Source organism: Venturia canescens, chromosome 7 (genome assembly GCF_019457755.1).
Source record: "Venturia canescens isolate UGA chromosome 7, ASM1945775v1, whole genome shotgun sequence".
Lineage (NCBI taxonomy): Eukaryota > Metazoa > Arthropoda > Insecta > Hymenoptera > Ichneumonidae > Venturia > Venturia canescens.
Window position 1 is genome coordinate 8,691,140 of NC_057427.1, and position 26,935 is coordinate 8,718,074.

A 26,935-nucleotide genomic window follows, 5' to 3' on the forward strand; every position below is an offset into this window, starting at 1 on the left:
TGGAATCACGGGAGAGCAGAGCGTCGCGGCAGGAGAGCTTTCCCTTGTTCCGCTCCCCCGGATCGTCCACGGGGTTGAAACCACCACGTGTTCCGAGTGCCCTTGAAACGATCCGTGGGAGCGTCCCGCGAGGGCGGACCACGACCGTTCGATCTTCGGTCCCCAGAACGAAGCCTTATTTTCTCACCGGAATGAAAGACTTGAAGGCAAAATGCTCAACAATGGAGCACCGTCCACGGGCTCCCACCGGAAAACAATCTCGAAGCCGCACCGAGGAAGCGCGCGTGTCTCGGCCTCAAACCCATCGAATTCCCCATTCGTTGTGGAGCTCGCGCCTCCTGGGCTGCGGCTGCCGCCTCGAATATTCGCGTTCGCCTTTCCCCGTGCTCATCTCCCTCGCCTCGAGGGTTACAATTTTAGCGATAGCCGGCGGCATCCGCCCGCATTAACAAACCGAGGGAAAAGATACCCAAAAATAATTTTCGTTCGCCAGACGGAGATAGCGGCTCCGAGTACTCGTGTGCGCATACATACACAAACTTATATGTGAATACAGATATAAACCGATCTATATATACGAGTAAACGTCTGTATATACATATATATAGAGAGACACAAACGCACATGTATAAATCGAGAGGGCGAGCGGGATAGGAATAGAGAGTTAAGAAATAAATCGCGCAGAGGTCTGAAGAGGGTGAGTTGAGGTGTGCGTTGGGTATAATACTCCGAGGACCAGTCGAGAGTACGATGAGATCGGAAGCGCGCGTTTCTTCGCGGTTATAAAGTTACCTTATTTCATGCAAATACACATTCCCGTTGATCATATCTATACGCGGACGCGTGCTCGCTTCCCGAGTATGTGGTGCACAAGGCGTACGGGCTGCTCGCGTGTGCGCTCGTATTCACGGATCTGTGCGCGTCCTTGTGCACGTGTATATTCGCGGCCCTCGGTGTACACATACACGTATAATGCGTGCGCTCGTCGTTTTACGTGTGTATGCGTAGAGGCATTGGTGTATAGGCAAACGCGGGTGCACGGCTCTATAGCTGTGTATTCGGATGTATGGATGCGACGGAGCGAGTGGAAAAGTGCCGGCAAAATATTGGGAGGATTGAGGGGCAGGAGCGTTCGATGGGAGGCTTCGATCGAGGAACGATCGAGGAAAGTTTGCTGCAGGGATGCCGGCGGGTTTGTGTCCCCGGAAATGCCAGTTTTTGAGGGCCCTCACGGGGCCGAGGGATGTGGAGAATCGTCGTGCGAGATGGAAATTGTGCGACTTGGTGCGACGACCGTGGCGGATCGAGATTCAAAAGTGACCGCAGCCGAGGCTGGAGTTTGGTGGATACGAGGAATTGCGAATTTTTTGCGACTTCGGGCTCGACATTTTTTGGTGGATTTTGAGAGAGAGAGAGAGAGAGAAGCAACTCGGGGATTGCTCAGTGACTCGCGGACGGTTGACCTCGGGGACCGTCGCCTTCTGGCCCGCGGAACACTCGGTTTCTTGGCTCTCGCGAGTGTGGCAGATATTTTCTTCACTCGGAGAATTATCCGGGGGTTTTTGGGTTTCGACTCTACGTCGCAGCCCGCGGATCGCTACGAGCTACTACTGTTTTTGCCGGCTCGATTTTCAGTGCGGTTCTCACGACCGCGAGGCGGAAGAGTGCTCGACGAAAAGGGCTCGGCCAATCTCACGGGGGAAAAGCACAAATTCGAAGAACCGGGATTTTTGGGCGATTCGAACCGCGTCGTAACTGGGGCTCTCGCGGTGGTAATCGGTCTCGAAGCGACGGTCACTCGGGAATTTCTTTTCGAGCGTTTTTCGTAACCACCCGAACGAGGACGCTTCGCGACATTCGTCGCCCTCAAAACACGGGACGGGAAGAGAAATTAGTTCGTTGGAAGCGCAAACGTTTTTGAGAAGCCGGAAAATTCACGTTTTACCGAGTTTCTAGATAATTATTTGTCCCATCGACTTGTTCACTCGCGGAAAACGACCGTTGAAAAAGCCTCGAAAAGCGAGATTATTGGGAGGCGAAGTCGATGCGGAATCGGTGAGAATTCGATAGTCAAAGAGAAGGAGAGAGAGAGAGAGAGCGACCGACGTATATAGACATTCATATATAGAATAAGAGAGCAAGAGAGAGAGAGAGAGAGAGAGCTTTTGCCGAGTCGTCGAAGCGACGGTTGCGTGTCTTTGGGTGGTAAGTTCGAATGATGAGCTTAAAGCGCGATAGTAAAGCGAGAGCTGAGCAGCGACACAGGAGTAGAGGAAAATAAAGCGGCAGATTGCCGGGTAGGAACGACTTACCTCCGCTGTTTTTAGAACTCCACTCCCAGAAGTGCGCGGCCCGTGCCGAGCCAAAACCAAAATACCACCGATATACCCGCGCGAACGTGCGCGCCCTCCCCTCGAGCCTCGCGCGCTCATTGCGCCTTCGTTTTTTCTCTCTCTCTCTCGCTCTCGAGTGGCGTCCCACTCGTCGCGTTCTCTCTCGCCGCAAGCCTTTCTCGCTCCCTCGTTTTCTTCCCCGTTTTCCTCCCGATCGCACTCCCTCGCTCTCTCTAATTCTTACTCAGATTTCTCTCTCTCTCTCTAACCGCAGCGCTTTCGACTGACGCGCTTTTTTCTACCGTACCGGCCGAGGAGCCGCGCGAGCGCCCTCATCCTTCGATCTGTCGAGTCCCATGCACCTCGATTCTTCCTACCTCTCGCGTTATTTTTCATCTCCTTTTTCTTTCCTCCTCAACTCTGGTGCATCCGTGTCCCACGTACTACGCGGGCCAATAAAACAGTCTCGATTCCTACTGACCGGATCGCGAGCACTTTCGAACTTTGGCTCGATTTCGACGACTCGCGGTTCACTCGAGTCATCGAAATCACACAATTTCTCACCCCAGGCCCGAAATAACCTCGCGGTGCGAGGGGGTTGAAGTGTGCTGAGAAGAAAAAAAGCGATTCGATATCCAGCTCGGGGAGACACTTGCAATCTTTTTTTCCCAAGAAACTCGCGCGTGAATAATCGAAGGAATGAGAATCCTCTCGGACAGCTCGACGTCACGTCAAAAAATCGGACTCGTTGCTGGCCACTCGAATCGTTGGAAGTTTCGAGCGAAAGGGAATATCAAAGTCGCCGAGACTTATTTCAGGTGGGACGGCGGATTATTTTCGATTAATCGAAGCCCCGCAATCAAGGGAACTCGCGCCGATTCAATTTTTCCAAAAATCGCGCCTCGACGTTATCAGGAAAACCATTTTTATTTCCGTCTCCCTACAAACGATTCGTTGAATTCAATGCGAAAACTCACTAAATATTTTCATCTCTGTGGAAAGTTCACGGAAAACCTGACGGATATTGGAACGACATCGGTGAGCATATGAAATAGATATGAGGCCAGAGAGTCGAAGCGATTGTAACTGGGATTATACGCTAATGTACATTATTACCAATTAGCGAGATACCTGAATAATGCATGCGATGAGAAACGTCGCATAAATCACATTTTCACGAATGGAATCGTTCGTAATATCGAGAGTGAGCGAACCACAGAGGAGGAATGAAGGGTCGCGAGTTTCTCGTTTCTCAGATCGAATATCTTCTCTCTCAGATCACGACACAATTAAATCAATGTAACCGCGATTCACCTCGTCTGTTCGAGCGACTCCAGCCATTATTTTATCTCACAAGTTAATATCCTTTCGAGAATTCAACATTTTTCCGATGTGATCGCATCAGAGACGAAAAATATTTTGAGTAGATTGGCTCACAAGAATCCGAACGCTTGGCAATCGGTGCATATATCTCATTTCAATACTAATGCACGTTTGATTATTATTATTGATTCATTCGATTCGAAGGACTCGACGATGACGCAATAAGTGCGATTGTATTCTTATCGAATCTAGAAATGTCGATCTGACGATTCGTGACTGAAATTCATTCTTGTTATCATTTTAATCGAATATCTTGCATTTTTGTTTCGTACGTAATCGATCTTGTGCGGGAATCTTTTTCCATTTGGATGAAAACTCTTCTCCTCTCTCTCTCTCTCTCTTCCTCCTATTTTTCATTCACGCGGATTTCATATTTAACAATAGTTCCTATTCGTTCGTCCAATTTGAGAGGTTCAACGTTCCGGTGAATTCGCAGCGGCGTGGACTCCACACTCCGAGGTCACACATTCACCACACTGGTGCAAATTCGCACTTGGACTTTTGAAAACGTTTTTATTTCATCGATGAACGCGAGTGGGATTGATCTAACAACGAGACTTTTTGGGGTAACGATTCCTCAGTAATCGATTAGGATCATTAGAAAAATGGGGAAAATCAAGTTTCGTTGTAGAAAAATGGCCAAATGGAAGACAGAAATTTTGAAGTTGTAGAGACGTGGAATTTTCGTCGGCGCTCATAAGTCGTAATTGTTCACTTCGAATGAATTTTCAAACGAAGCGCCAAAGATTTTTTCTTCAAACTTCATAACTTGAGAAGCTCGCATCGAGTCGAAGTCAACGGATTTTTCACTGTTTTTCGGGCTCTCGTTTCAATCCCCTTTTTCACATTGCCGTGAGGAACACCGAGATGTAAAGAACTCGGAATAATTCACTCTCCCATTCTCGCGTATGCCACTAATTTTCTTGGCCTTTTAGCTCGATCTCCCGATCGATGTTCATCCACGTTCTTCTCTCGCGCTGCGCGCTCCGCTCGTCGTTCCACATCTGTCTATTTTCCACGGCAGATATACCCCAATGTGGTATGCATTTTTCATCACATCACCTCCTCTGTTATCTCTCGTATCAGCGTCATTTCTCCTCCGCGAACCGGGCATATCGGGGGTACTAAACAGATTATCGGATAGTCGGGATAGCGGTTTTCAAAATAGCTTCTCCATTACTAATTGAAGAGGCCGGGAGAGAAAAGCTCTCGCGCGCGGTGCAACGAGAGAGCAGCATCAATATCGATGACTATACGAGGGTATTAAAGGCTGTTACACTTATTGGCCCGGTTTATAAAATTTATTCGTCCACACGACCACTTTTCAGCCGATCAATTAAGCACTTTTAGCGTGTGCATTGCGCGGTGACAAAAGAAAAAAGAAAAACGATGATAAAACGAAAATGAGGGACGATCCATTGATTGGGCGTTTGAAAAATGATATTAATTCTGTCGTCGCTGTGAAAAAAAGCGTTTTAGACGCTTGGGGAGAAAGGTGAAGCCGGTGTAGCATGTACATTGAAATTTAATTGGAGAATTGAATTAAAGTAATGGTACGGAAGGTGATAAAATCAGGTTAAAAGGAGTGTGCGAAGGGGGGAACGGAGCGCCGCCTGAAAAGTTAATTCTGTACGTAGCTCCATCGGACTTTTGACTGGAAACGGAAAGCGAGGCAGTCGTCCTATGGATTGACAGGAAGAAAAGGTCATGCAGCGTTGACCGGAGGCGTAAAACGAGCGCGATAAAATGCCAATTTTATTGAGCACCGAGATCTGGGACGGTGGACGAGGCTCGCGGGTGTCGCGTGTCTAAAATAGTCCGAGAACATTGCGTGTGTGTTCGAGTAGCTGGAAACGTGTCCGCGGAGCATCGACGGATTCGATTATTTCGATTTATAAAGAATTTGACGTTGAGCAAAACTCGATTGTAATTTTCTCGAAGAAACATTGAATTTTCTCAGTGCTTTCAAACTTTCTCGATATCCAGCGTATATTTGTATGATGGAAAAATTCATTTGGTTATCGCCGGAATGAGAAAGTTGAGTCGGGGAGCGCGCCTCGCAGAAAAGGGAGAAGCGCGGAGGAACGCTCGGAGCCTCGGGGATCGGCACGTGCCACTCGATAAATCTGTTGGCAGCTGAGAGGGCTGCTGCACGCCTCCACCCAACTAACAAACAGCCGGCCCAGCCTGCCCCAGACTCTCGTCCCTCTCTCTCTTCTTGGCTTCCTCCTTCCATTACTCACCCACATTCTGGCTGCACGTTGAGCCTCCACCTTCTCTCTTTCTCTCGCCCCCGCTTCTGCCCTCCGTCAATCGTCTTGAGCGTTCGACGCTTCGCACATTGGTACAAATAAGTGTAAAGAAAGACCGCTGCAGCGTTTCTCCGGTCCAGGAGGGCCTCGCAGGACGCTTGCGACGATATCCCCAACAGAGCGGGCACCAACATGTGCTCCGGAGACCCCTTTGATTGAGCCTCCAAAGTTTAAATCATGCAGCGGACTGTGATTTCACAGTGAAAACTGCTATCGAGTCTGCGCTGATTTGCTCAACAGTTTTTTTCTATTTACGCTTGTTAAAAATTCGTCGCTCGATGCTCAAACCATTTTTTTCATTTTCCTCCCATCTCAAGTTTTTCGATACGCGAGCAAATCAGCGTTTCGCAGCTTCGCCTCGTTATATTTTTAAGCTTCTGACCTTTTTTCGTCCAACTGCTTAATCATTTATGGAATTTTTCTTATGCACTCGAAGAATCTAGTGATGGATTCGTCTGTCGCAAACTCTGACCTTAAATTAACACGCGGTGACGAATCGATCGCCCATCGGTATTTATAAAATTGATGAATATATACGTGTGAAAGACAAAAAACCGGCGTTTCCACTCCGGCTTCATCTCCGATGAGAAAAAACGATCGATAATCGCACGGTTCAATTTTACTTCGCTGAATATCCAAGCGACGTTCGGCTTCCTTTTTACTCCAAAATTCCCATCCGAGCGCCATTTATTTTCAACGTGCCCGATGTTATTATTTCGAATATTGGAAATATACTGCGACGCCAATTTGAAACTATTTTCTCCCCTCGACGATCAGCTGTTCGACGGATTTCTTCTAACTCGATTTTTCAGCCAGTCGTGACGTCGGTATCGAGAAAGTGTCCAGAATAATGATTTTCTCTTTCGCTTTATCGACAATTCCGAATCGATCGATCCGGAAGGGAGTGCGGGCGAAAAAAGCCACCACTTTTTGAAAGAAAAGTTCGTTAAACTGCGACCATTCCAAGTCAAGCCTCGCCTCAGCATTGAGGAAATTGTTGAGACTCCAAATCTCTGCCCGAAAAGTGGTCGCGAAGCGATCCAAACGGCCAAACGTTCGGACGTTTTCTTTCCTCAGAGAGCAAAAATCTCAGCCTTCCCACTAAACCAGCTTCAATCACAATCTTCATTGATTATTGTGAACGAGAATTCATTTTCACAGTGGGTCACGTCACCGAAATACGAAGCTACGATAATCCAATAAATTTTATTCTTACAATCATTTATTTATCGAACTAAAACGCGCTCATTCCATCTCGCTATTAAATTACGTTGAAATTTCATTAAATTCTCGGCGAGCCGGGCACTGCTCGCGAATCGTGAATAGATTTCTTGATTTTTTACTTGCGCTCTATTTCTCGAGATTTTATATATAAATATGTTGGAGCTTCCATTACAGATAAAACCGAATCGCCCGTGAAACTCGAATCAAAAATAATATTGTAACGAGCTCAACCGTCTTTCGAGCGAACCCGCTTAAGAAACGTCTCAATGAGTTTCGCTCCTTTCGCGTGAAGGAAGCGAGAATCTTGGAAACCACAAAGTTCGCGTAACTCCGCTGTATTTAATCGACGAGCGTGTATTTTAAATCACCGAAATTCATTTTCGTATAAATATTTCAATAAATTCCCATGCGGCGAGATACGATTTTGGTCTGTGCGCGGCGAAACGGTCATTGAGCTTCGGTTCACTCTTCGTATCCGCGATGAATAATGAGCGTTCATTTTCGAGCTAATTAATCTTGGGAACGAGAAGGATATTTGAGGAAGAGAATTCGAGATTAATTTTCGTGTCACGGATACGAGACTTTCTTACATTTCGACTGAAACTCTCTTTGGACTCGGCGTCCAAAAGTTCACGGGAAAAAGCATTTTTTTCGGAGTTTCTTGATTTTTCATTACACAGGAAAGCACAAAGGTTGCAGGGCCTAAATGAAGGCGCGCATCGCGACCGCTGGCCGGTCTCGGTTTCTACCTATTCGCCGTCGTCTCCATCGTCGCGGTCCCTACGCGAGAAACAGCCAAAGTCGAAGCTAAAGTGCTAAAATTAAACTTCCACCGGGCTCTGGTTCTGCTCTGCTCTCTCTTGCTCTCTCCCAGTTCTCTCGTTGCTTTCCTCTCTCTTGGTCTCTCTCCGGTCCATACGCTAATATAATACCGGGAGCGAAACGATGCCGGTCTTCGCGAGGCTTTAGAAAACCGTGTGCCACGCCAGTTCCGGAGGAGGTTGGTGCCGCTGTTGGGAGGGGGATTTTAAGATGTCTGTGGCTTTGCACCGCGGTGCCTGAGACTCGGAGTCGTACCAGCCGCTAGAAACGGGAGCACGTGCTGAGGATGACGCGTGGACCCGATGCCCTCTCCTCTTTCGTCATCCCCCGACTTCCGAGCCCCCTCGTCGTTGAGCTTTTTCCCCTCGCTCCGCGCCGGCTCGCAACTCTTTGCGAGTTTCTTCTACGCTCTCCATTTTTTCTTCCCTTTCCTTTTCCTTGTTTTTCACGACTTTTTCGTCGTTTTTTGTTTCTACTCCTCGGCCAGCTCCGCCGCCTCCTCCCGCCCGACCGCGCTCGTATCTTTCTCACTTCCTCGACGCGAGCCGCCCGCCCCGGGCACCCGGCTAAAACCTATCAATTATCGTCACGTATGGAGCACCGAGCTTGCGCGTTCCTCGACACACGCTCGCTCAGACCTCGCGAGACGAGTCGCGAGCCTGTTCACTCGTACAATACACGTATGGGGAATTCCAGAGGAAATGGAACTTTTTCTTGGCTACGTTTCAGAAATGTTGATGCTCCTCGAAAATTTGCACGCTTTTCAACCTCCGAGGAAGTTTGTCGCGCCGAAAGCTTGCGTTTTTCGGGCCGCTGCCGGCGACTGTGGCTTCTGTTTCGCATTATGCTTTTATTATCGCTGAATTGTTAGCCGGAACGTGGCATTTTTAGGGGAGAAAAATGTATAAACAAGCGGGGAGCTGACAAGGAAAATTCATCTCGTTAGTTAGAATCACGGAGTCGAGTATAGGAAAAAGGGAACGAGAAAAAAAATGGAAAATGGCTTTTTGGGCTGGTGATAAACTCGGGCTTAACGCGAGCCGAGAGGGAGTCGAGTGATCGTAAATCTAATGGGATTTCACCGATGTAATGTCACTTTTTTCTCTCCAGCGGTACGCGCCTCTTCGAGCCTTCCTGCAAACACACGAGATCTTTTAAGACGAGTCACAATATCTTCGTACACTTTTAATACGTGTATGTATGCATCGGAAGAAGATCAACGGAGCGACATTCGAGCTCGACTGTCTCGAGGGCTCGCGGCACTTTGCTCCCCCCTCGAACTTGAAGGAAAAAAAGGAAGTCAGTCAAGAAGCGGAAACGCAGATGACTGAGAAACGAGGATGGAACAAAAAACGAAAATTCTTTCCGTTCCTCCCAGCCGTCGTGGCAGGCTGCAAAAAAATCAACGAAACAGAGAGGAAGCCCTGAAGGTGCGTCGCACGCTCGCTCATTTTCTTCTTAATCCTTCTCGCTCTCTATCGGAGCTAAGAAAGTTAATATTACGACGAACGACAAAAATATTTTTAAACAAATTTGCAAAATAAGATCTTCTTAAATGACTAAAAAGTTTCTTTACACCCAAAATTGGGGCTTTTCCCCAATTGGCAATAGCCGCATTAACGAGTTATACGATGCAGCACCGACAAAAATTTGACTCAAAGAATCCGAGCACGTTAAAACCACTCGCGATCAACAACGTTCAAACAAGTCATTTGGGAACGTCAAAAGTCATCCGGCTCCGAGAAAATGAAGTCTTCAAGACCGTTCCAACATATTCCAAATAACCTCGCCACACTGAAACCGAAATTTGACTAAAATATTCAAACATTTCGTAGCCCGTTGGCACAAGACTTTATAGTTAAAGCAACAATCGAACGGTACGCACCAAGCTCCTTTGTACCGAAACGTAACTTTGTTGGCGCAATAAAATATTCCCCGGACGAAGCATTCTGCTGTGCGTACTCAAAAAAATATTCCAAAATTCCAGCGTACCTCGCAAAGTACCGTTTTCGCTAAAGAAAAAGCATTCTACTCGTAAAATAACGGTACAGCTGATCGTTCCGCGTCTTCGTCCACGATACGTGAACTGTACGTGGGGTAGCAGAGCGTTGGCGTAGTGGTGAAAAAGTCCCCCGAAAGCATACACGTGCTTGGTGGCTGTGTGGAGGATCGTCAGTCAAGAAACACCGAGGGACAAGATTCGAGAGAGCGAGAGAGAGAGAGCCCAGGGCATCATGGTACACATTATATCCCCCGGAGCAATATCTCTGTAGGAGGCTGAGTAACACATGTCCCTCTCCTCTCGGACCGGGGCTTCTGCCATCCTCGAAATTCCGGGCCACGTGTGCTACGTACCGTAATTACAAGGAGATCGTAGCTCCTCCTCGCCCTCGTTTGGATATCAACTCTTTAACACACGCGTTAATGCATCTTCGGGTACGCGTGCGTACGCAGACACGAAAACGACGCAACGTTTGTACGGGCGCGTATCTCTGGAAGCATTATCGACTTTGGCCAGATACTCTTTCAATATTATTTTCAAGTGATGCCAAACGGAGATAGGAGAGGCTACAAAAACCTGCCACGAGAGCAGTCGACTGAGCTTCATTTTTTCATCTCGAACTTGGATTGATTCGCTCTCGACTTATATCAACGACGTTTCATGAATTACACAAGCTTTTCCGGCCTCTGATCCACGGGGATGAATGTTTTATTGGAAAGCCGAAGTAGGGTCGTTGAACCGGAAAATGCTTTTGAGAAAAAATGCATCTTCCGAGATTCTTTGAGTCCCCGCTCAATTCGGAAGCGTCTCGGCTCGAAAAATCGAAATAAAAGCAGTTGATTGAAGAGTGTTATTTTGAAGAAGGCATTTTCAGCGGGCCCGCAGACCTCGTCACGATTCTCGCTCGCAGCGACAGTGCAGCGGTGCGAAACGGCGCGTGAGGAAAAATAATACTCTGCAGAATGTGCGTGCACGCGTTATGCGTGTGGTCGATCGCTCCTCGGCCATCAGGGTGGGTGGAATCGAGCGCCTTACCTGGCGAATAATGCACCGGGAGCGACGGGAGTGTGCACGCCACGGGTCACCAGGCTAAACTCCGCGTGCGTAAGTTATCGCTCTTCATAGGAAAGAGAAAGCTCAGGGGAGCGAGAACGAAGCGAATGCGCGCTGCTGGGAAGCGCTAACGGAAGAGTAGAGAATGTGGAAAAAGGGTTGCGGAGGGCGCGCCTGTGAGATCGAGAGGAAAAGTGCCGGGAAGATAAAATCTAATGGGCGGGCAAAATATTGAGAGGGCTGGAACGCACCTGAGGAAATAAGGAGCAAAAGAAATGCACGAGGAGACGGAAACTCGAGGAAGCGGTCGGGGGAGAAAAAAGTGGTGCGGGGATTGAAACGCACCTGAGACCGGAAGACTGAGAAAGGGCGAGCAGAAAAGGGGACTTGGAGGATTGAAATGCGCACCTGAAGAGAAGAACAAAAGGTGCGGAAGAGGCTGGAGCAGGGAGCAGATCGAAATGCACCTGCGCGAGCTTTTTTTAACTCTTCGGTATCGGGCCGAGCATTTGTAAGGGCAAAAACAGGTTTTTTGGTAAAATGAAAGATTTTTTCGGACCCGAGCAATCCTTTTGCTCATTGTGTTTTGATTGCATGAATTTTCTACTGTTTCAGAAGGTACGATGAAAATTTAGGAGCGCATCCGATAATTCGTGGCCTCTGGCAGTCTCGCGTTGGCGGATGCGTAACCTCGATGAAATGTGACACCACGAAGCGCGAGCGAGCGAACGAACGACGATGAAGCGACGCGATCCGGAGCCCCGAGGACGCCGAGAGGCTCCGGGGGACGAAACACGAACGGGAAAAAAAATAAGTTTACGTTGGATACGAGCGAGGGGAAAAGTCGACGTCGTCAAGAAAATAACGAGAGAAAAATGGAGACGATGGGGGAGAGCGAGAGGGAGCGAGAGAGGCAGCTGCGGTACAGTGACGAACATCCGAGAGCCCATTCGTAATTTGGCAACGAGAAAACACCCGTGTCGCGTTAACCCAGAGAGGGTTGATCTCATCGAGAATCTTCCAACAGTTTTTTGCCTCGGTCCAACTATTGCGAGGGATTAGTAACGATTCGAGAATTTTTAAATTACCATTCGAACCATGCTTGGCTCGATGTTGAATTTTTCTTCGTTCGAATGCATCGAAAATCCATGTTTTTTCTTCAAATAAGTTCAAAACTAACTCTCACAGTGTGTAGCAACGAATGAATTTTGGCAGCATAACTGGAGAACAGGGAATCAAAATCGACAAGAAAAAAAGGTCAAAAATTGAAGTAGAAAATGGAAAAAAAGTGCGCGCGTCGGAAGTTCGGGAACTCCGAAGGTTGCGAAAAAGCGATGAGCACGATTTTGGGACAAAAAGCTGAGCGAGTGATGAACTTTTACGAGGGAATTACGAGCAGCGGTCGCCGCAGCGAGTGCAGCTCGGGCCTGATGACTGGAAGGAACGTCAGGGGAAGCGAAGGAGCGAGGGGGGGCCGGAGAGAGTGTGATTTTTCGTGCGAGCAGATGACTGTGACGAGACGATGTTGACGAAGTGAAGAAGGAGGAGAAGTCGGGGTGCTGCGAAAGCGAGAAAGATTCGACGCGAGGAGACCGCGTCGAGAAGAGGAAAAACGAAGAAGAGAATCGGGAGGGGCGGAGAGAGACGCGAAATTGAGAAGCGGTTAGAGAGAGAAGTACGACGGGGAGGTTTAACGAGGGTGACGAGAGGAAAAGAGAGCGAGGGAAACGTACGCGCGTCCCCGCGCTTGTGGGAGTGAGCCTCTCGCAAATGTGTGCGTACGCAGTAGTAGCAGCATCGAAGAGAGAGCTTGGCTGGCAGCTGTCGGGCGCGTGCGGCGTCGAACCTTTTAAGGCGCGATCACTGGACGCCCGACGTCGCAACATCCCTCTTTTCTCTCTCTCTCTTTCCCAACCTCCGTACACGCTCCCCACTGCTCTCGCATTCCCTCGCTTCCCTTCCTTGGAGCATTCCCCGTGCTGTAGCAACGAAAGCTACTTACTCCCCACGCCCGTCCTCGTTGCGAATTCGGGCTATATTCAGTATTGTTGAATCTCCAAAGCCACATAAATGTTTGGGTTTGGAGATTTGTGCATGCTCGTGCAAAAGCGCTCTGGCGGGATGCACCGAAGCTTCGATAATGAGGGCACGTTGAAAGTCTCGCGGTATGATTTTCGGGCGAACCGAAAGCGCGGAATTTGACTCGAGCAGGACGAATCGTACGAATATTAACGAGCGTTTCGGTGCGCCCTTTCAGGATTTTTTTCTCGGTCTCTCGTCCCCCGGTGGCGCGCGGCACGTTCACCTGGTTTCACGGGGGCCGCCAACACTCCGCATCTCTCAACCGGGTGTCCGCCGTCGCGCGTCTCGCTCCGCGTGGCCTCCGTGTACGTTTTCCCTCTGCGCGGCCTGTTAGGAAATAAAAGTATGCAGCTTGCGTGCCAAATTTCTCGCTCCCGACGTCTTTTCCCCTGCTCCACGGGCCGCCGGTTCTCCGCACCCGTTTCGCCGAAGTACGCGCAGGCCCGAGCTTCGCAACTGGCTTTCAGAAAAGTTTTTGTTTCCCGTGGCCCGTTCGACTCGCTTGTTTCGAACTTCCTCTTACTTTCGTTAGTTTTTCTTCTCGTTTAGCGCTCGCCTGCGCGCTTTCGCTTCTCTTCTGGGCCGGGCGCACTCGAGCCTCCCCGTTTGTTTGTTTCTTCGTTTGCTCACGTTTCACAGCCGTCGTGAAGCAATCGCGCATGCGCCCTCGATCCCGATTGTCGCGAGCCCCCGACGCGCTCTCTCCATCTTTCAAATACTTTTCCACATACGCGATCATGCGCGCAAACCTCGGCCCTCGCTTTCTCATCCCACGCGGATCACACGACACGCAACAGGCGCTTCCCCTTTGCCGCTACCCGCGAAACGGATCCGCGAGCCTCGAGCGAATAGACGAAGCTCGCGCAGCGGACGCGCGAGCGAGCCGATGCAGCGCCTCCCGTTCCTTACCCGCGAACCTTCCGCGGTGAATTTCATCAGAATTTTCGTTTCGTTCGCCCTCCGCTCTCGCCGTTTCCGACGAGCCCTATCCCCGTCGATTTATCATGGGAAAAGGAGCTTTTCCAGAGGCCGCTGACTCGAGATGAGCGAAAAAGTGATGCCGAAAATCCCTTTGGACTCTCCGCAGCTCATACGCGTTCCTCCCAAAACACTTCAAGTCGGAGGATGATCAATAAATCTCGCGGCTCAAATTTACATAGAAACGAATACACGACCGTGATACTATCGATTGCCGCACGGGAGTCCGAACGTTTCGATAGCTTTTGGGCGAGCGAGACTTTTGACCCGATCGAATGTAGGTGAGAGCGCCGAATAATTCATGCCCAACATCCTGACAGCTACGCGGCCCTATAAAGACTTCTCGGTTTGATATACGATCCGCGATGCTTCGATCAACTGCTCCGCGAGTTCCAACGATTTTAACCGCGAAACCGAACATCGTGAAATCCTGTCGTTCCGACAGGAACGAAACCAAAAAGTTGTCAAACTTTTTTTCGTAGATTCGAGCACGACGATACAATGTTGCCATGCTAAACCATGTTAAGAATATGAAGAATTTCAAAATTATAAGAATTTCATAATATTTGGTAAATGTATTCTTTAAAGATACAAAAGACAATATTAATTTTTAAATAGCTCTCGAGTAATTGAATACCATAAAGTTCACGTGTATAAGCATAGAGTTTACATATGTAATGTAAGGTAATTCCTGTACTGCATGCTAGTCAGATGAGTGCAAAATTTACAAAACGCTTTTAGACCAAGTTCAACGTACCGATTAAACTTATTTCTAGTAGATATGTAGTCAAGCATATTTAATTAACGTGAAAAAATATTTAAAATGATAGTTCTGCAAAACTATTAACTGACAGATGCTAATTTTCATGACGACACATTTTCACAGCTATTTTTCAAAGAATCACCTGTATTTTTTAACCGATTTTATTGTCTCATATCGTCCCTCAACTGATCCTCTACGATATCACCGCGTAGATTTTCCTTTAAACTCATTCCTGAGAGAAATTATGAATGAAAAAGTTTTTTCACTCAATGAACAATTAGCTGGAACGGTGAAACGATCAAGTTAAAAAAACAACTATACGGTGGATTCATAAAGAACCAGTTTACGAACAAAATGAGGCTAGTTGCAATAAAATCGATGAAAAAACGCAGATAATTGTTTGAAAAATACCAGTGAAAATGTCTCAGCGTAGAAATTTGCATTTGTCAGTTGATGCTTAATATTTTTACATCTTAATAAGATATGCCGTAATACAGATCCACTAACACTACGTTTAATCGATACGTCAAACTTGGTCTAAAAGCGTTTTGAAAATTTAGCACTCATTTGACTAGCGTGCAGTACAAGAGTTACCTTAACGCTCAATTATTCGATAATCATGTGGTAAAAAAATTTGAAAAAAATTGTATTTGTATACTTGATGCCAAAGAATGTTATCATCAAATTTGATCAAATTCTGATTATTTTGATTTCGTGATCCACCCTCCTTCAAATCGATCTTGCCTTCAACCCCCCCCCCCCCTCCCCCCGTCAGCTCTTTTCCCCTCCTGCATAAACTTGTCGCAATATTCTAACGCAGAAAAAGCGTGTACTTCTCTCGCTACCAATAGTGCCGTCTTCGATCGAAAAATCAATGCTTCATAGGCAACGTCGCGTTAGTCAACGTGTACCATCTATAAGAATACAGCGTCTAGACGCGCGTCTTGCTTGACGGAAACTCCGTCGTTTCTATACCCTCGTATGTGTGTGTGTGTGTGTGTGAGAGAGAGAGAAAGCAAGAGAGAAGGAAATAGGCAGGAGTTGGTCGTAGCTGCGTTCGATCCGATAAAAAAAGTAGTATTACGACGTTTTTGCCACTCATGTGAACTGCAACTGTACCATTAACATAGAAGTTGGATATAGGATGTAAATAAAGGATAAAAATACCCGGGTAAATCCGAGAATAATGTAGAATGGAAGAAAGAAAAGAAAAAAGTTTGGAAGCGTGTATCGTACTCGCGAGTCTCTCGGAGATATGAAAAATAAATGTAGGAAAGAGTCGTGCACGGGGCCGATGTATAATTGCAGGTTTGGGAATAAAACGGATTTATCAGCGTCATACATTGTCGGCATTATCGTCATTATCGATATCGTACACCGCGTCATTGCGAGAAGTTCGCACAAAGAGTGACGTCAGACTCGCGCTCGCAACGATCCTGTAGAGAAAATGACTTCAAGGACTTTGGGGAGTGCTCGAAATGCGGAAAGCCAGGGGATCTGCTCGCGCGTTGGAGGCGGGCTGGGGTGCTTCGTCGTCAGATTCGAATCGCAGGATCATTATTCGTATTTATTTTAGTAAATCTGATATATTTAAAGGAGAAGAAAACGGTAAATTCTTCGGGACTTTGCTTCGATCGCCGGTCCCTTGTTCCCGCAAGCTCTACGAGCGCAAAGTTAGCGTCTAAAACGGTAAAACTATAATAAGAATTATGAGGAAGTAACGAAAAGTAAAACTTTCCAAAGCGCAATTGGTTCTCTTGCGTAACTTGAGAGTCTCCAACGCCTTCGGCGTCCAGGTAAGAAAAAAAGAGGCGCAGGGGGCGCGCTCGAGGGACGATCACACTCGACGAATCTTCGAAACGGGTACGGACGAGCTATGATGCGCGAGGGAAGAGAAAATCAGGATGAGCTCGGGCTCGTGTGCAGAAACTGGGGGAGCCCCTTTTCCCTCTGCCCCTCCCCCGCGCCCTCTCTGTCAGCTTTGCACACGTTAAGCCTGCTGCTCGCAGGTAAAGTAACGTAACGACGAGCTCGAGCTCTCGGTAGAGCTCGCAGAACGCTGCGGACGGACGTGGGTGACTACACCTACTGCCCACCTGAATTCACCTCGCTTATGCTTCTCTATATAAACAACTATACCTCGCCACCTCCACCGTGCGCCTGTATACACTCGCGTATCTATATGCACGCGAACGTTACAGGTAAAAGAAACGTTGTCATGGATACGACCATGGCCACCCTCAATCAATACACGATGGGGTGTCCGTCGTGTACTTTTACCCTCTTCGTTTCTTTCTCCATCTCCCTCCCTCTCTCTTTCTCCGTCTCTTTGGTTCTCTCTTCGCTTTGGTCTGTCGTGACGCAGAGGAGAAAGACCCACGTGGTCCTATCACCACGTGCAGGACCTCATCGTGTTCTATCCGCTGCACGAGTCCGTGTTGCCGCATACATTCTTCCCTCGTTTTCCGCCTACGGGAAACAAACGTAAAAGCCTTCTCGATTCGACGTGAAAATAATGTCGAATCGCGGTCGTTTCTCCACTTCCATCCCCCGCGTCGATCTCTGCTCGGGTTCTTGGAACAACGCGAACTCGTGGGAGCTCGGTGCAGATACGCTTCGCTGTACACGCGGTTTTCGGAGGCTTTTGTACACGCGTGGCTCCGCGGTGGGCTGTGCTCCCGAGCCCGATCCACGGGCAGTTTCCTCGTACGATTTCTCCATGTTTCGGCCCCCGGGACTCCGAACCGTTTGCTCCTTCGTCCGAGCCTGAAAATCTCCGAAATTTTCGACCCTCGAGGAGTCTTCTTCGCTCCCGTCTACTTTTCACGCTCCAACGTTGAACCGCGAGCGCTCTCGAGCTCGCGCAGAATCGCCCGTACCCTCACACGCGGATATTCGATCCGCCCTTTTAGCACAAATCTATACGGCAGCGATACACCTCGAGCTCGCTCGACTCGTGCACACTCTCTTGCGACCGCAAACACACGCTACGTCCTGTGCGGGCCCTCGCAACACGTGCGCGAACACACATCGAAATATGATTCGACCACACGCGCGCCTCTTACACGATGCATTAATTTCTCGGTGATGCACACCGCGCGCGAGTTTAAGCACGCGCGTATCAATTTAACCTCCGCGCCGCCTACGAACGCCTGAAATCGGTGGCGCTACTGCGGGGATGTAACACCTTGTCAATAACTTGATATATATACGACTATTTTATTTACGCAGACCGTGGCAGGCGGAGCGGTCAATAGCGCGAGCTCGAACGAACGACGAGTCAAAATAAGGCGTCGCTTTTTCGACATTCTGAGAAATTCGAATTAGTATTGCTCGTGGGGAAACGATAATTGTGGTCGGAAGCTGAGCTTTTTCGGATTTTCTTTTTTTTATGAAAAGCATGCAATTGCGTAGAAAAGGATGGAAATCGCGTCTCGGATTCCTCGTTTCGAGTCTCGCACATTTCTTGGAAAAATTCTGCGGAATCTACGCAGGCGTGAGACCCAAGTTTTCCATGTTGGAGCCGAACGAAAGTCTCCAACTATTCCAGTTATTCTCAGTCCACATAAAAATGATTCGTGAGATATAATAAATTGGCGAATTACAATAATGTTATTTTCGTTAACTTCGTTGGGCTCGAACGTTGCTAGCTTCAGCACCGTACGCGGGTCCGTGCGAGAGAAAAGACACAGCGGCGTCGTAATAAAACTTAAAAAATGGGAGGAAAAAAATATTTTCGACACTTTTGAAGGCGTGGGTTTGAGTTTTATGAGTTTCAGCAGCGGTTGCATCGGTGCAGATATTACCTCGAGCACCCAAACAGGCGAATACTGTATTATTGGTGATCTTTCGTCACCTCCGTGACGCAACTCCGCAGCACGAATCGTCCCGTGGACGCTTCACGCGTATTGTACTTTTCATTATTACAAATAAGTGTGTACACTTGAGTCGAGTGTTTCACACGTTTAGTGTGCTCCACGGTCAATCGCGCGAGCGGCGCGAATAAATCATAGTGGACGAGTGTCCAACGATCTCCAGGGACGTCGAGAACTCGCTCGTCGCGTTGTTTATTCGTTGGTTGAAGCACCGACGATTTGAATAATCAAAATTCTTGAAACCGTCAACTTCCGAGGCACCTGCGCCCCGAACGGTAGCAGATAGCGGAAAAATGCATAGGAGCATTCTTGTAGAGCTGAAAATTTCCAACAAAAAAGCTCCCCGCAACATTTTTCTATCTCCGACGACTCGGTCTTGAGAACGAAGTGAAAATAAAGGTCTCGATTTGAGTACACGACGACACTCCGAAGTAGGACGCCTGTGCAATACCTCTGTTTAATTCAACTGCGATTTATATATTTACACGTGTATGTGTATACGCGCGTGGAGTTTGCGTTAGAGAACTCGAATCGATCGTGAGAGCCCGGTCCCCATAAACGCTCTCACGCACACCATGCTCCCAATCATCCAATTAATAAATAATCCTCGATAAGAGTAAGGAAACGAGTTCGACGCGGAATTCCAACGACGTAACTTTATCAAGGACGAGGGAGGAGTGGGCGCAGAAAAGAGAAAAAAATTCCATCGGAAGTAATCGATTTCTAATGTTCTTCCGCATGTCGTGAAACTTATTAAAACGTAGTTTTCGATAAAACTCAATCATCGTCAGGGTTTTCACGACTTCCAGAAATTCAATGACGCTCAAGTTTGCAACGTACGAGTCCAACGAAATGATCTGAAAAACCCTCCAATAATTCCAGTAATTCTCCAATTTTGTTTCCTCCCGCGAATTTGCAATTCCTCGTTTTTCAAGCTTCACCGATACTTCGTGAAATGAAAAAATTGATGAATTGCAAATGTTTTTTTCCTTCGTTTCGCTGGACCGCAATCTTGCGGAACTTCAGCGTCGTGAAATCCACTCTGGTTTCCTGGACCCCGAGAGCGTCATTTGCATTTTACAATTTTGATTTCGACTCCACGCGAAAATGGCGCATACAAAAACGCGTAATTCAACGAAATCTTCGACTAGTTGAAGGAGAAGGTAACGCGATAAAAATGTGCATATCCGCGGGTATTCATACACGTCCACACAAATTTGTAATACCGACGATAATAAATGGTGGGAATTCATGGATAATAAACACGATGAGATAATCAAAAGACGAGGTTTTATTCATCGGAGCCTCGTTGACGTATCCACGAATGAGAGACTGCCGGGCGACGGAGGGGGACGCGGAAGAGGGAGGGGGGCAGACAAGACACAGTAAGAATTACGTAAATCTTTTGACACATTTTTTTCACCAACATTCTTGTAGCTTGACACACTCGCGTTACGAAACATTTCGCCGTCTATCGTTCGGCGAGGTGCGTCGATTTCGTTTTGTGGCCCTCGTTGAATCGGGGAATCAACGAAGCTCGGGAAACATGGAGGAAAATTGATTTCTTTTGAATTTTTGGCACGCGCTCTCGAGGCCCGCGGAAAGTGGGGTTTGGACGAAGAGGAAGCTCGGGAATTTCTGCACCTCGAACTCCGTCGACACGTTTCCGTTCAACGGACAAGCTTAAAATAGAATAAACATTGATTTTCCTACGGAAAGTTATTGTGAAATTGGGAATATTATTCAAGACTCTCTCGCCGTTGGAATCGATCGGTTGATTAAGGAATTTCCCATACTCGATAATCTCCTACCAATGAAAAGCGTTCGGTCGAAAAATATTCAAGATCGCGTACGGGAGTCTCCGGAGGCTGCGTTACAACACACGAGAATGCCGCACTTTCTCATCTTCACCTCGAAGCGCGGAGGCTGTTTGGGAGAAGCCGCTTTTTTCGTCGCTTTTTCTGTTCGACGTCGCTTTTTTTCGAAGGATACTTCAGCGGGAAAAGGGGGAGAGCACGGAGGAGCTGGAAACCGGCTCCCGGCACACACGCTCTCGTAGACCTTGTGAATCGAGCATGCACTCACGTGAGGTCGTTTGCACAAATGTTCATGCACGGCGATGTTCCTATCAATAATTTTCGGATTAATAAGTCAAACGAATTCATGTATTTACCGTTTTATGCGATCGAATCATTGCTCTCGTATCGAGATTTCATTACGGATCTATGGACTCAAATTTATTCGTACGAAAGCAAAGTTGCGCATAAATAAATCTGCAAATCAGTATGAATACCGATCTCGGAATGATTCTAAAGGTCAAGAACTCGAAATCGTCTCGAAATCTCAATGAGAACCGTGCCCCCTCCCGCCGCCATTTTTTCACAAGCCTTTATGCAGTTTCCGTAGGTCGAGTGAGTCTTACAAGTCGATAAAGAGACTCGGCGTTCGGGTCATGAGCGCCGGTTCGACGGTTCCAACGTATTTTCAAACCGTCTATACGTGCACATTATGGATGCTCGAATATCCTTTGTTCCCGGAGGTCAAACTCTATGAACCACAAACCCCGTTATTCTTGTCCCGCTTCCAAGCATCTACGGGTACACAAAAAACATTTTTCAAGAGATTTTAACACTGCTGGGAACAGAATCTGTCGATTCGACAGGATTTTTAGTCGGCTCGCCGATCTCGTTGGAAATTTCTCCTTGAATTTCGTCGTTCGGTGGACGTTCCCTGCCACCGGGAAGCGAACCAGGCCCAACGAGAGAGCTCCAACGCCGGGTTTATCAGCGCAGCGTCTCTTCGATGCGTAGGTCTAGGTTATCGAGATCGCTGACGATAATACCTGCGAGAAAGAAGGAAAAACAGAGACTGGAGAGCTCGAGATTCGATATCGAGTTTCCTAGTCACGCGAGTACTCGCGCGGTGCTGCGACGAAAGATTGCAGCGACTCGGCTCATTCCGCGGCATACGCGGAGAGAATCAAATTTGAAGAGTGCGCCGACGAGCCGCGATTCATTATATCATGGTCGGAGTAAAATTGAATTTTTCTACAAATGAAATATTTATTGTTCCAAGTAGAAACTTTTACCGGAGTATTCGGTGAATTTGGACCTCCCATGTGCAATATTTACACGGGGGGAGAAAAAAACAGTAAGAATTACAGTAAGTTTTTGTCAAAAACGTTGCAACTCTCGTGTCGTTTCCAAATGAAAATTTCTGAATTGCTTATTTCACGGTTGAGCATAGTCAAACTCCAAGAGCTCGAATACATTTGAATGTTTGCTATGGTACAGGGCAGAATTTCATTCGCGCTTGTACGTCTTGGCATCCGGATATAAATTTTCGAGTTCTCGCTTCAGTTCGTAAGAATTAATAAATATTAATAAATATTAGTAGTTTTCACTGGAATTTTCTCTCCGACGAGGCCGAAGTTTGCAACGTTTGAGCCCAACGAAACGAAGGAAAAGAGAACATTCGTAATTCGACGATTTTTTATATCGCGAAGTGTCGGTGCGGCTTGAAAAACGAAGAATTGCATATTCGGCAGGGAACAAAATTGGAGAATTACTGAAATTATTGGAGGCCTTTTTTACGTCGTTTCGTTGGACGACGTTGCAAACTTGGGCGTCGCTCTCTCCGCGTACTGTTATGAAACTGAGAGATTCGCAAAATCTTTGAAATTTTTTGTACCCCGAAACGGAGAAAAAATCTTTCGGCCGATTCCTCGAGTTTTTCAACGAAAATCGCTGTCGTCGCATTTATTTTTGTAAGCTTTGTAAGATGACAAGACAGTGAGTAATGATTTGTACTCGGACTCGAAATTCCGATGAGTTTCGAGCGGAGGTTCGAGGGAAGAAGCTCGACGTACTGGACCGACGCTCTCCCGTCGTGGGACGAGATCCTTCGAAGCGAATTCGCGATCGTTCTCGTCGAAAAGTTGGTCCCGTGCGGGCGAGCTCACTCGCACTTTTATTTCGTCTCATTTCTCTCGTGTCTCTTTGCCCCATTCGCGACACGAAAGAAAGTCTCTCGGGCGAGCGATCCTGGGCCTAATCGAGCTCCTTGGAACCGAGTCGGCTCGCTATCAGTCCCTTATCCGATGACCTCCAGACCGCAGCGCGAAATATCGTTTTGTCCGAATAATTCAATTTTTTTTCTCGTCGCATTACATTCCTCGTTTCTCCCTTGGCCGGATGCTTCTGCAATTTTTCTCGCGCGCTTCGAACCTCGAGGGAGATGAGCTCGAGGAGCGACGTGGCCCACGGCGAATAAAGCGAATAAAGAGAAAACATCGCGGATTTCGATCCTGCGAAAAACGTGGAGAAATGGAGCACGGTCGAACGAACGTCCGATCGGAGGAGCGCAGCTCGTTCGGAAGCTTCGTGGAAACTCGAGGAAAATGCTCAGCGCGAGGAAAGCCCTCCGAAACTCCGGAAAATCTTGTCGGACATATTTCCATCGAGAAACGTGAAAATGTAGATGTTTTTTGACGTTAAAGAAACTCTCTACCGCACCGGTAGTGCTGGAGGCACGAGGGGAATACCGAATGAGCGTAGATGGCGGCATCGTCCGAGAAATCCGTCGACGGGGGCATGGCGCTCCGCATTGTTTCGCCAAAATGTTTATTTTCATATTTTTCAGAGGGAAGTACGAGCGGAGAACAAAGGTCTGGGAAAACGGGCACCGGAATCTGTCCGAATTCTGCGGAGCCTTTGGGACCCTCGTCGAGGATTCGCTCGCGGCTAATGTTTCCCCGGAATTATAAAGATAAATTGGTGGGAGCGGGCTCGAGTCCGTAGAGACAAAGTCGACTCGTCGACATTCGATTGTTACCGTAGCGCAATAAAAATGCAAATTTTGCGAAAAATAATTCGGCGCTCGAGTCGCACCTGGCGTACAACACCGGCGAGTATATTGTACGGGCAATTGATGTGAAATCGTCAAGGTCGTGACCTTGGGATTTCGATGGATTTTTAAGTGCGTCGTAAATCGACAGGAAAATTTCGCTCCCGCTCAATTTCAGTGATTCCCTCGATGACAAATGTTCTTTCGAGAGCCGCGTTTTTCAGTCTTTTCTCTCTCTCTCTCGACTTTCACGCCTCGAGAATCCTCGTTTTTCCGTGATTTTGCCATCAATTATCGAGAGCCGCGTTTACAGACGCGGCTCACTCTGCGTAACACGTGTGAATTTTATTCTTTTTTTCCTGGATTCTCGCATCCTCCGAGTTATCTCCGCGTTGTGAGACTGCCCCGAGCCCGCGCAGCGGCGATTGCTTGCAGAATAAATTATTGCGAGTGCGAATGTAGGAGAAAAGAGAATAGTTTCGTCGCTGCGAAAAAGCTTGCTCGAAGACGAGAAGCTCCTCGAAATCCTTCGTCAGTTTGCCCGTCGAAAAGCCGAGCTGGGACCGAGGGAGTTTACTCGAAAGAGCCAAGTTCGGTGGGGAAAAAACGGGCCAATTTTGCGGCATTTTTCATTGACCAATCGAAGCGGGGAATGATTTGAGTGGAAACAACATTCCCGGGAGATTAAGCGAGTGTGTACGCATACGAAAGTAATCAGTGGAACGACCTTGGAATCTTTAACGAGCCGTGCGAGGTTCCCTCAACGAAAACATCCAAAATTCATGACTTTTTGCCTTTTTCTTACGAGCCTCTTATCCCTGAGATTTCCATGAAAAAGCATCGAAAATTTGTAAACGTTGAATTTCATTCTGGCACGATATCGTTGGCGATCGAGGAAAACGCGTGCCAGAGATAAATTGACCGGAATTCTGGGCGCACGAGAATTCTGGGGCTCGACTCGACTTTACCTTCAAAAGAAAATTCATCGGATTACCCTCTCCCATAAAATCCTGAATTAAATGGAAAGCGGCATTCTGGCTGGCTGTAGTCATGGCGAATTCCATTGTTAGACTTTGAGTCAACGGTTAGTGCGCTCGCACGTGATTTATGTCCATCGTTGATGCCATCTCGATTCATGTCATTTCCACTTCGTGTCATTCCCTCCCATGAAAACTTCTTAACGCCACGAATCCCAAAAGTCTCTGGACGTAGGAATTATTTATGCGGTGATCGTTGAGCCCGAACATCCAAATCTTGCTGCTCGTGTCAAACGAAATTTTCCAAATTGTTGAGAGAAATTTCATCCGAGTAGTTTCCAATTCTTGATTATTGATTTCCGCTGTCATCGCAGCCGAACAATTTTGCAGCGCAGTCTTACAAATAAACTCAGAGATGCTGCGCGCTCCGACGGTTTGAATGTGGTTGGAAGTTCTGTCGGCAGGAAAATAAGAAGAAAAGAGATGAACAAAGTTCCCAATCGACGAGTCGATTGGATAACTCGATGGTTGGAGGACCAACGAGAGTGAATTTTCATTGCAAAACCATGAGAATTTGTGCTGCTCGCTGTACGTTTACATGTCAGCAGGATGATTCGAAGCGGCGCGCAGATGATTCTCCAAACTTGTTGTAAGCCGCTTGGCGGTGTATCGCAGGGGCATGAGCGAAGAATGTTGCGATAGAGAGAAAAGTTGAGAGCACTGCGTTGTACAGAGTGTTGGTTATGTTGATTGTTTGCGTAGAAAGAGTGGGCAAAAAGCATTGAAACGTTTGAACAATTAATGAGGATGATTATTTCGACTTGTTCCCTCATGACTGTTCGTACGAGAAAAAATTGCAACTCCTCGTTGCAGAGAGAAAACTTGTTTTGCTTGTAACGCCTAAAAGAGGGAATTTAGAGAACGAAAGACAGTGGGAAACGTCATACACGTGAGTACGCAGCATCCGAAGGCCGAGGACGAGGGTCACTGCGAGAAACTGCGAGGGATCCGAAAAAAAGTCTTGCAAAAAGAAAAACATAAACAGTCGGGGCGCACTGGTACACAACGATGTAAAATAATACGTTCGCATGGAGGGAGGAAAATAAAAGGCATGTGCGAGTGCGTACAGGGAGTTGGGGTGAAGTATGGTGAACGGCTTACTCACGTTTTTGTTTTAATCCTCCTGTTGTTTTTTTTCTTTCACCGGTTGAGGAAGAAAAAAAATTGTGGCGCGCGAGGCGTCGTCCTCACGGTCCTCACCGGGGCCCCCGGGGCTTCCCACTAACGCCGCAAAATTATTTAACACGCCGTAGCAACATTATCCAACCAATAGATAACGATGAACGAGATAATTGTGCGAAATAAGGAAGGTTTAAAGAAAAAAATAAAAATAAAAATAAGGAAAAAAAAAGAAAAAAATACAACACTAATCGGCCAGTTTCATCAAAACCTCAATTTTCGTGACGTCATCGGTGCGCTGGGAGCATGCGCAAACGTATTTCGGTGATTTTCCATGTAACACGAAGAGCACGTGCGGATTAGAGGCGCGCACGATATTACACTCACAGATACGCACGCGGGCACTTACACACACAATAAACACATATGTACAATATTAACCAATATGAAAGCACGCGCGCGCACGCCCGCGCAAACAACACTTGTTTTGGTAGGTTTTTCTTCCCCCTCCCCCCGATCCTTCCGCCGTTTTTATTATCACTTTTTGCTCCTCGGAATTATTGTTGTTTTTTTTTCCTTGTTTTCTCGCGCTCCTCCACTTACTTCTCTCACGGTAACTTGCGGTTTCTACGCGACTATGTTGCGACGCGAAACATCACTCTAGATCGGCCAGAGTGACATCCTCGAGCTGGGGCGGCTATAACGTTCACGCGTTCCTCTTAACGATCAACGAGAATGCGGATTCGCGAGGCATATAAAAAAAACCACCACCACCGCACGACGGGAACGTTTTGCCGTCCGTCCATCCATCCATCCACTCCCACTTGTTAAGTGACGTACACTGACGTCATCGATAGTTTACCTTGAAAGCATTGACATTGAATAACAGTCTTGCCAAAACATACTTTCGCCGGGAACCTGGGGAATTTTTTACCCTAACATTTTCCCTAGTAAAAACCTTGTTATCTCTCGCGCTCTAGAGGATAACCGCCGCGCAACAACTGATCCACGATCCACGACCACTACTTCAGACACCAATCGAAAGAAAGGAGAAATGCCTTTTCCCAGAATATGGTTGTGATGTCGGTGTATTGATCATTTTTTCAT

General features: G+C 47.5%; 2 protein-coding genes and 1 long non-coding RNA gene across 7 annotated transcripts in view; 2 read left to right on the forward strand and 1 right to left on the reverse strand.

The window, feature by feature from the left end:
* Mef2 (myocyte enhancer factor 2) overlaps positions 1-26,643 on the reverse strand; it is a 54,112-nt gene extending 27,469 nt beyond the window's left edge. For 3 of the 5 annotated variants that reach the window (XM_043424398.1, XM_043424397.1, XM_043424391.1), the window contains exon 1: positions 25,815-26,643. The gene's annotated coding sequence lies outside the window, so the exon portion shown is untranslated. Of the gene's footprint in view, positions 1-2,312; positions 2,333-25,814 lie in introns of those variants that run through there. The other 2 variants (XM_043424394.1, XM_043424395.1) reach the window with 2 other exon arrangements.
* Positions 669-14,764, forward strand: LOC122413802 (uncharacterized). The gene is made up of 3 exons (XR_006261621.1): positions 669-697; positions 9,185-11,640; positions 11,745-14,764. It is a non-coding gene; the product is annotated as an uncharacterized lncRNA (long non-coding RNA).
* LOC122413796 (uncharacterized) lies at positions 757-25,821 on the forward strand. The gene is made up of 2 exons (XM_043424402.1): positions 757-2,055; positions 25,040-25,821. The coding sequence occupies exon 1, from the start codon at positions 801-803 to the stop codon at positions 1,827-1,829; it is 1,029 nt and encodes a 342-aa protein (XP_043280337.1). The 5' UTR covers positions 757-800; the 3' UTR covers positions 1,830-2,055; positions 25,040-25,821.
* Positions 26,644-26,935: the final 292 nt, after the last annotated feature.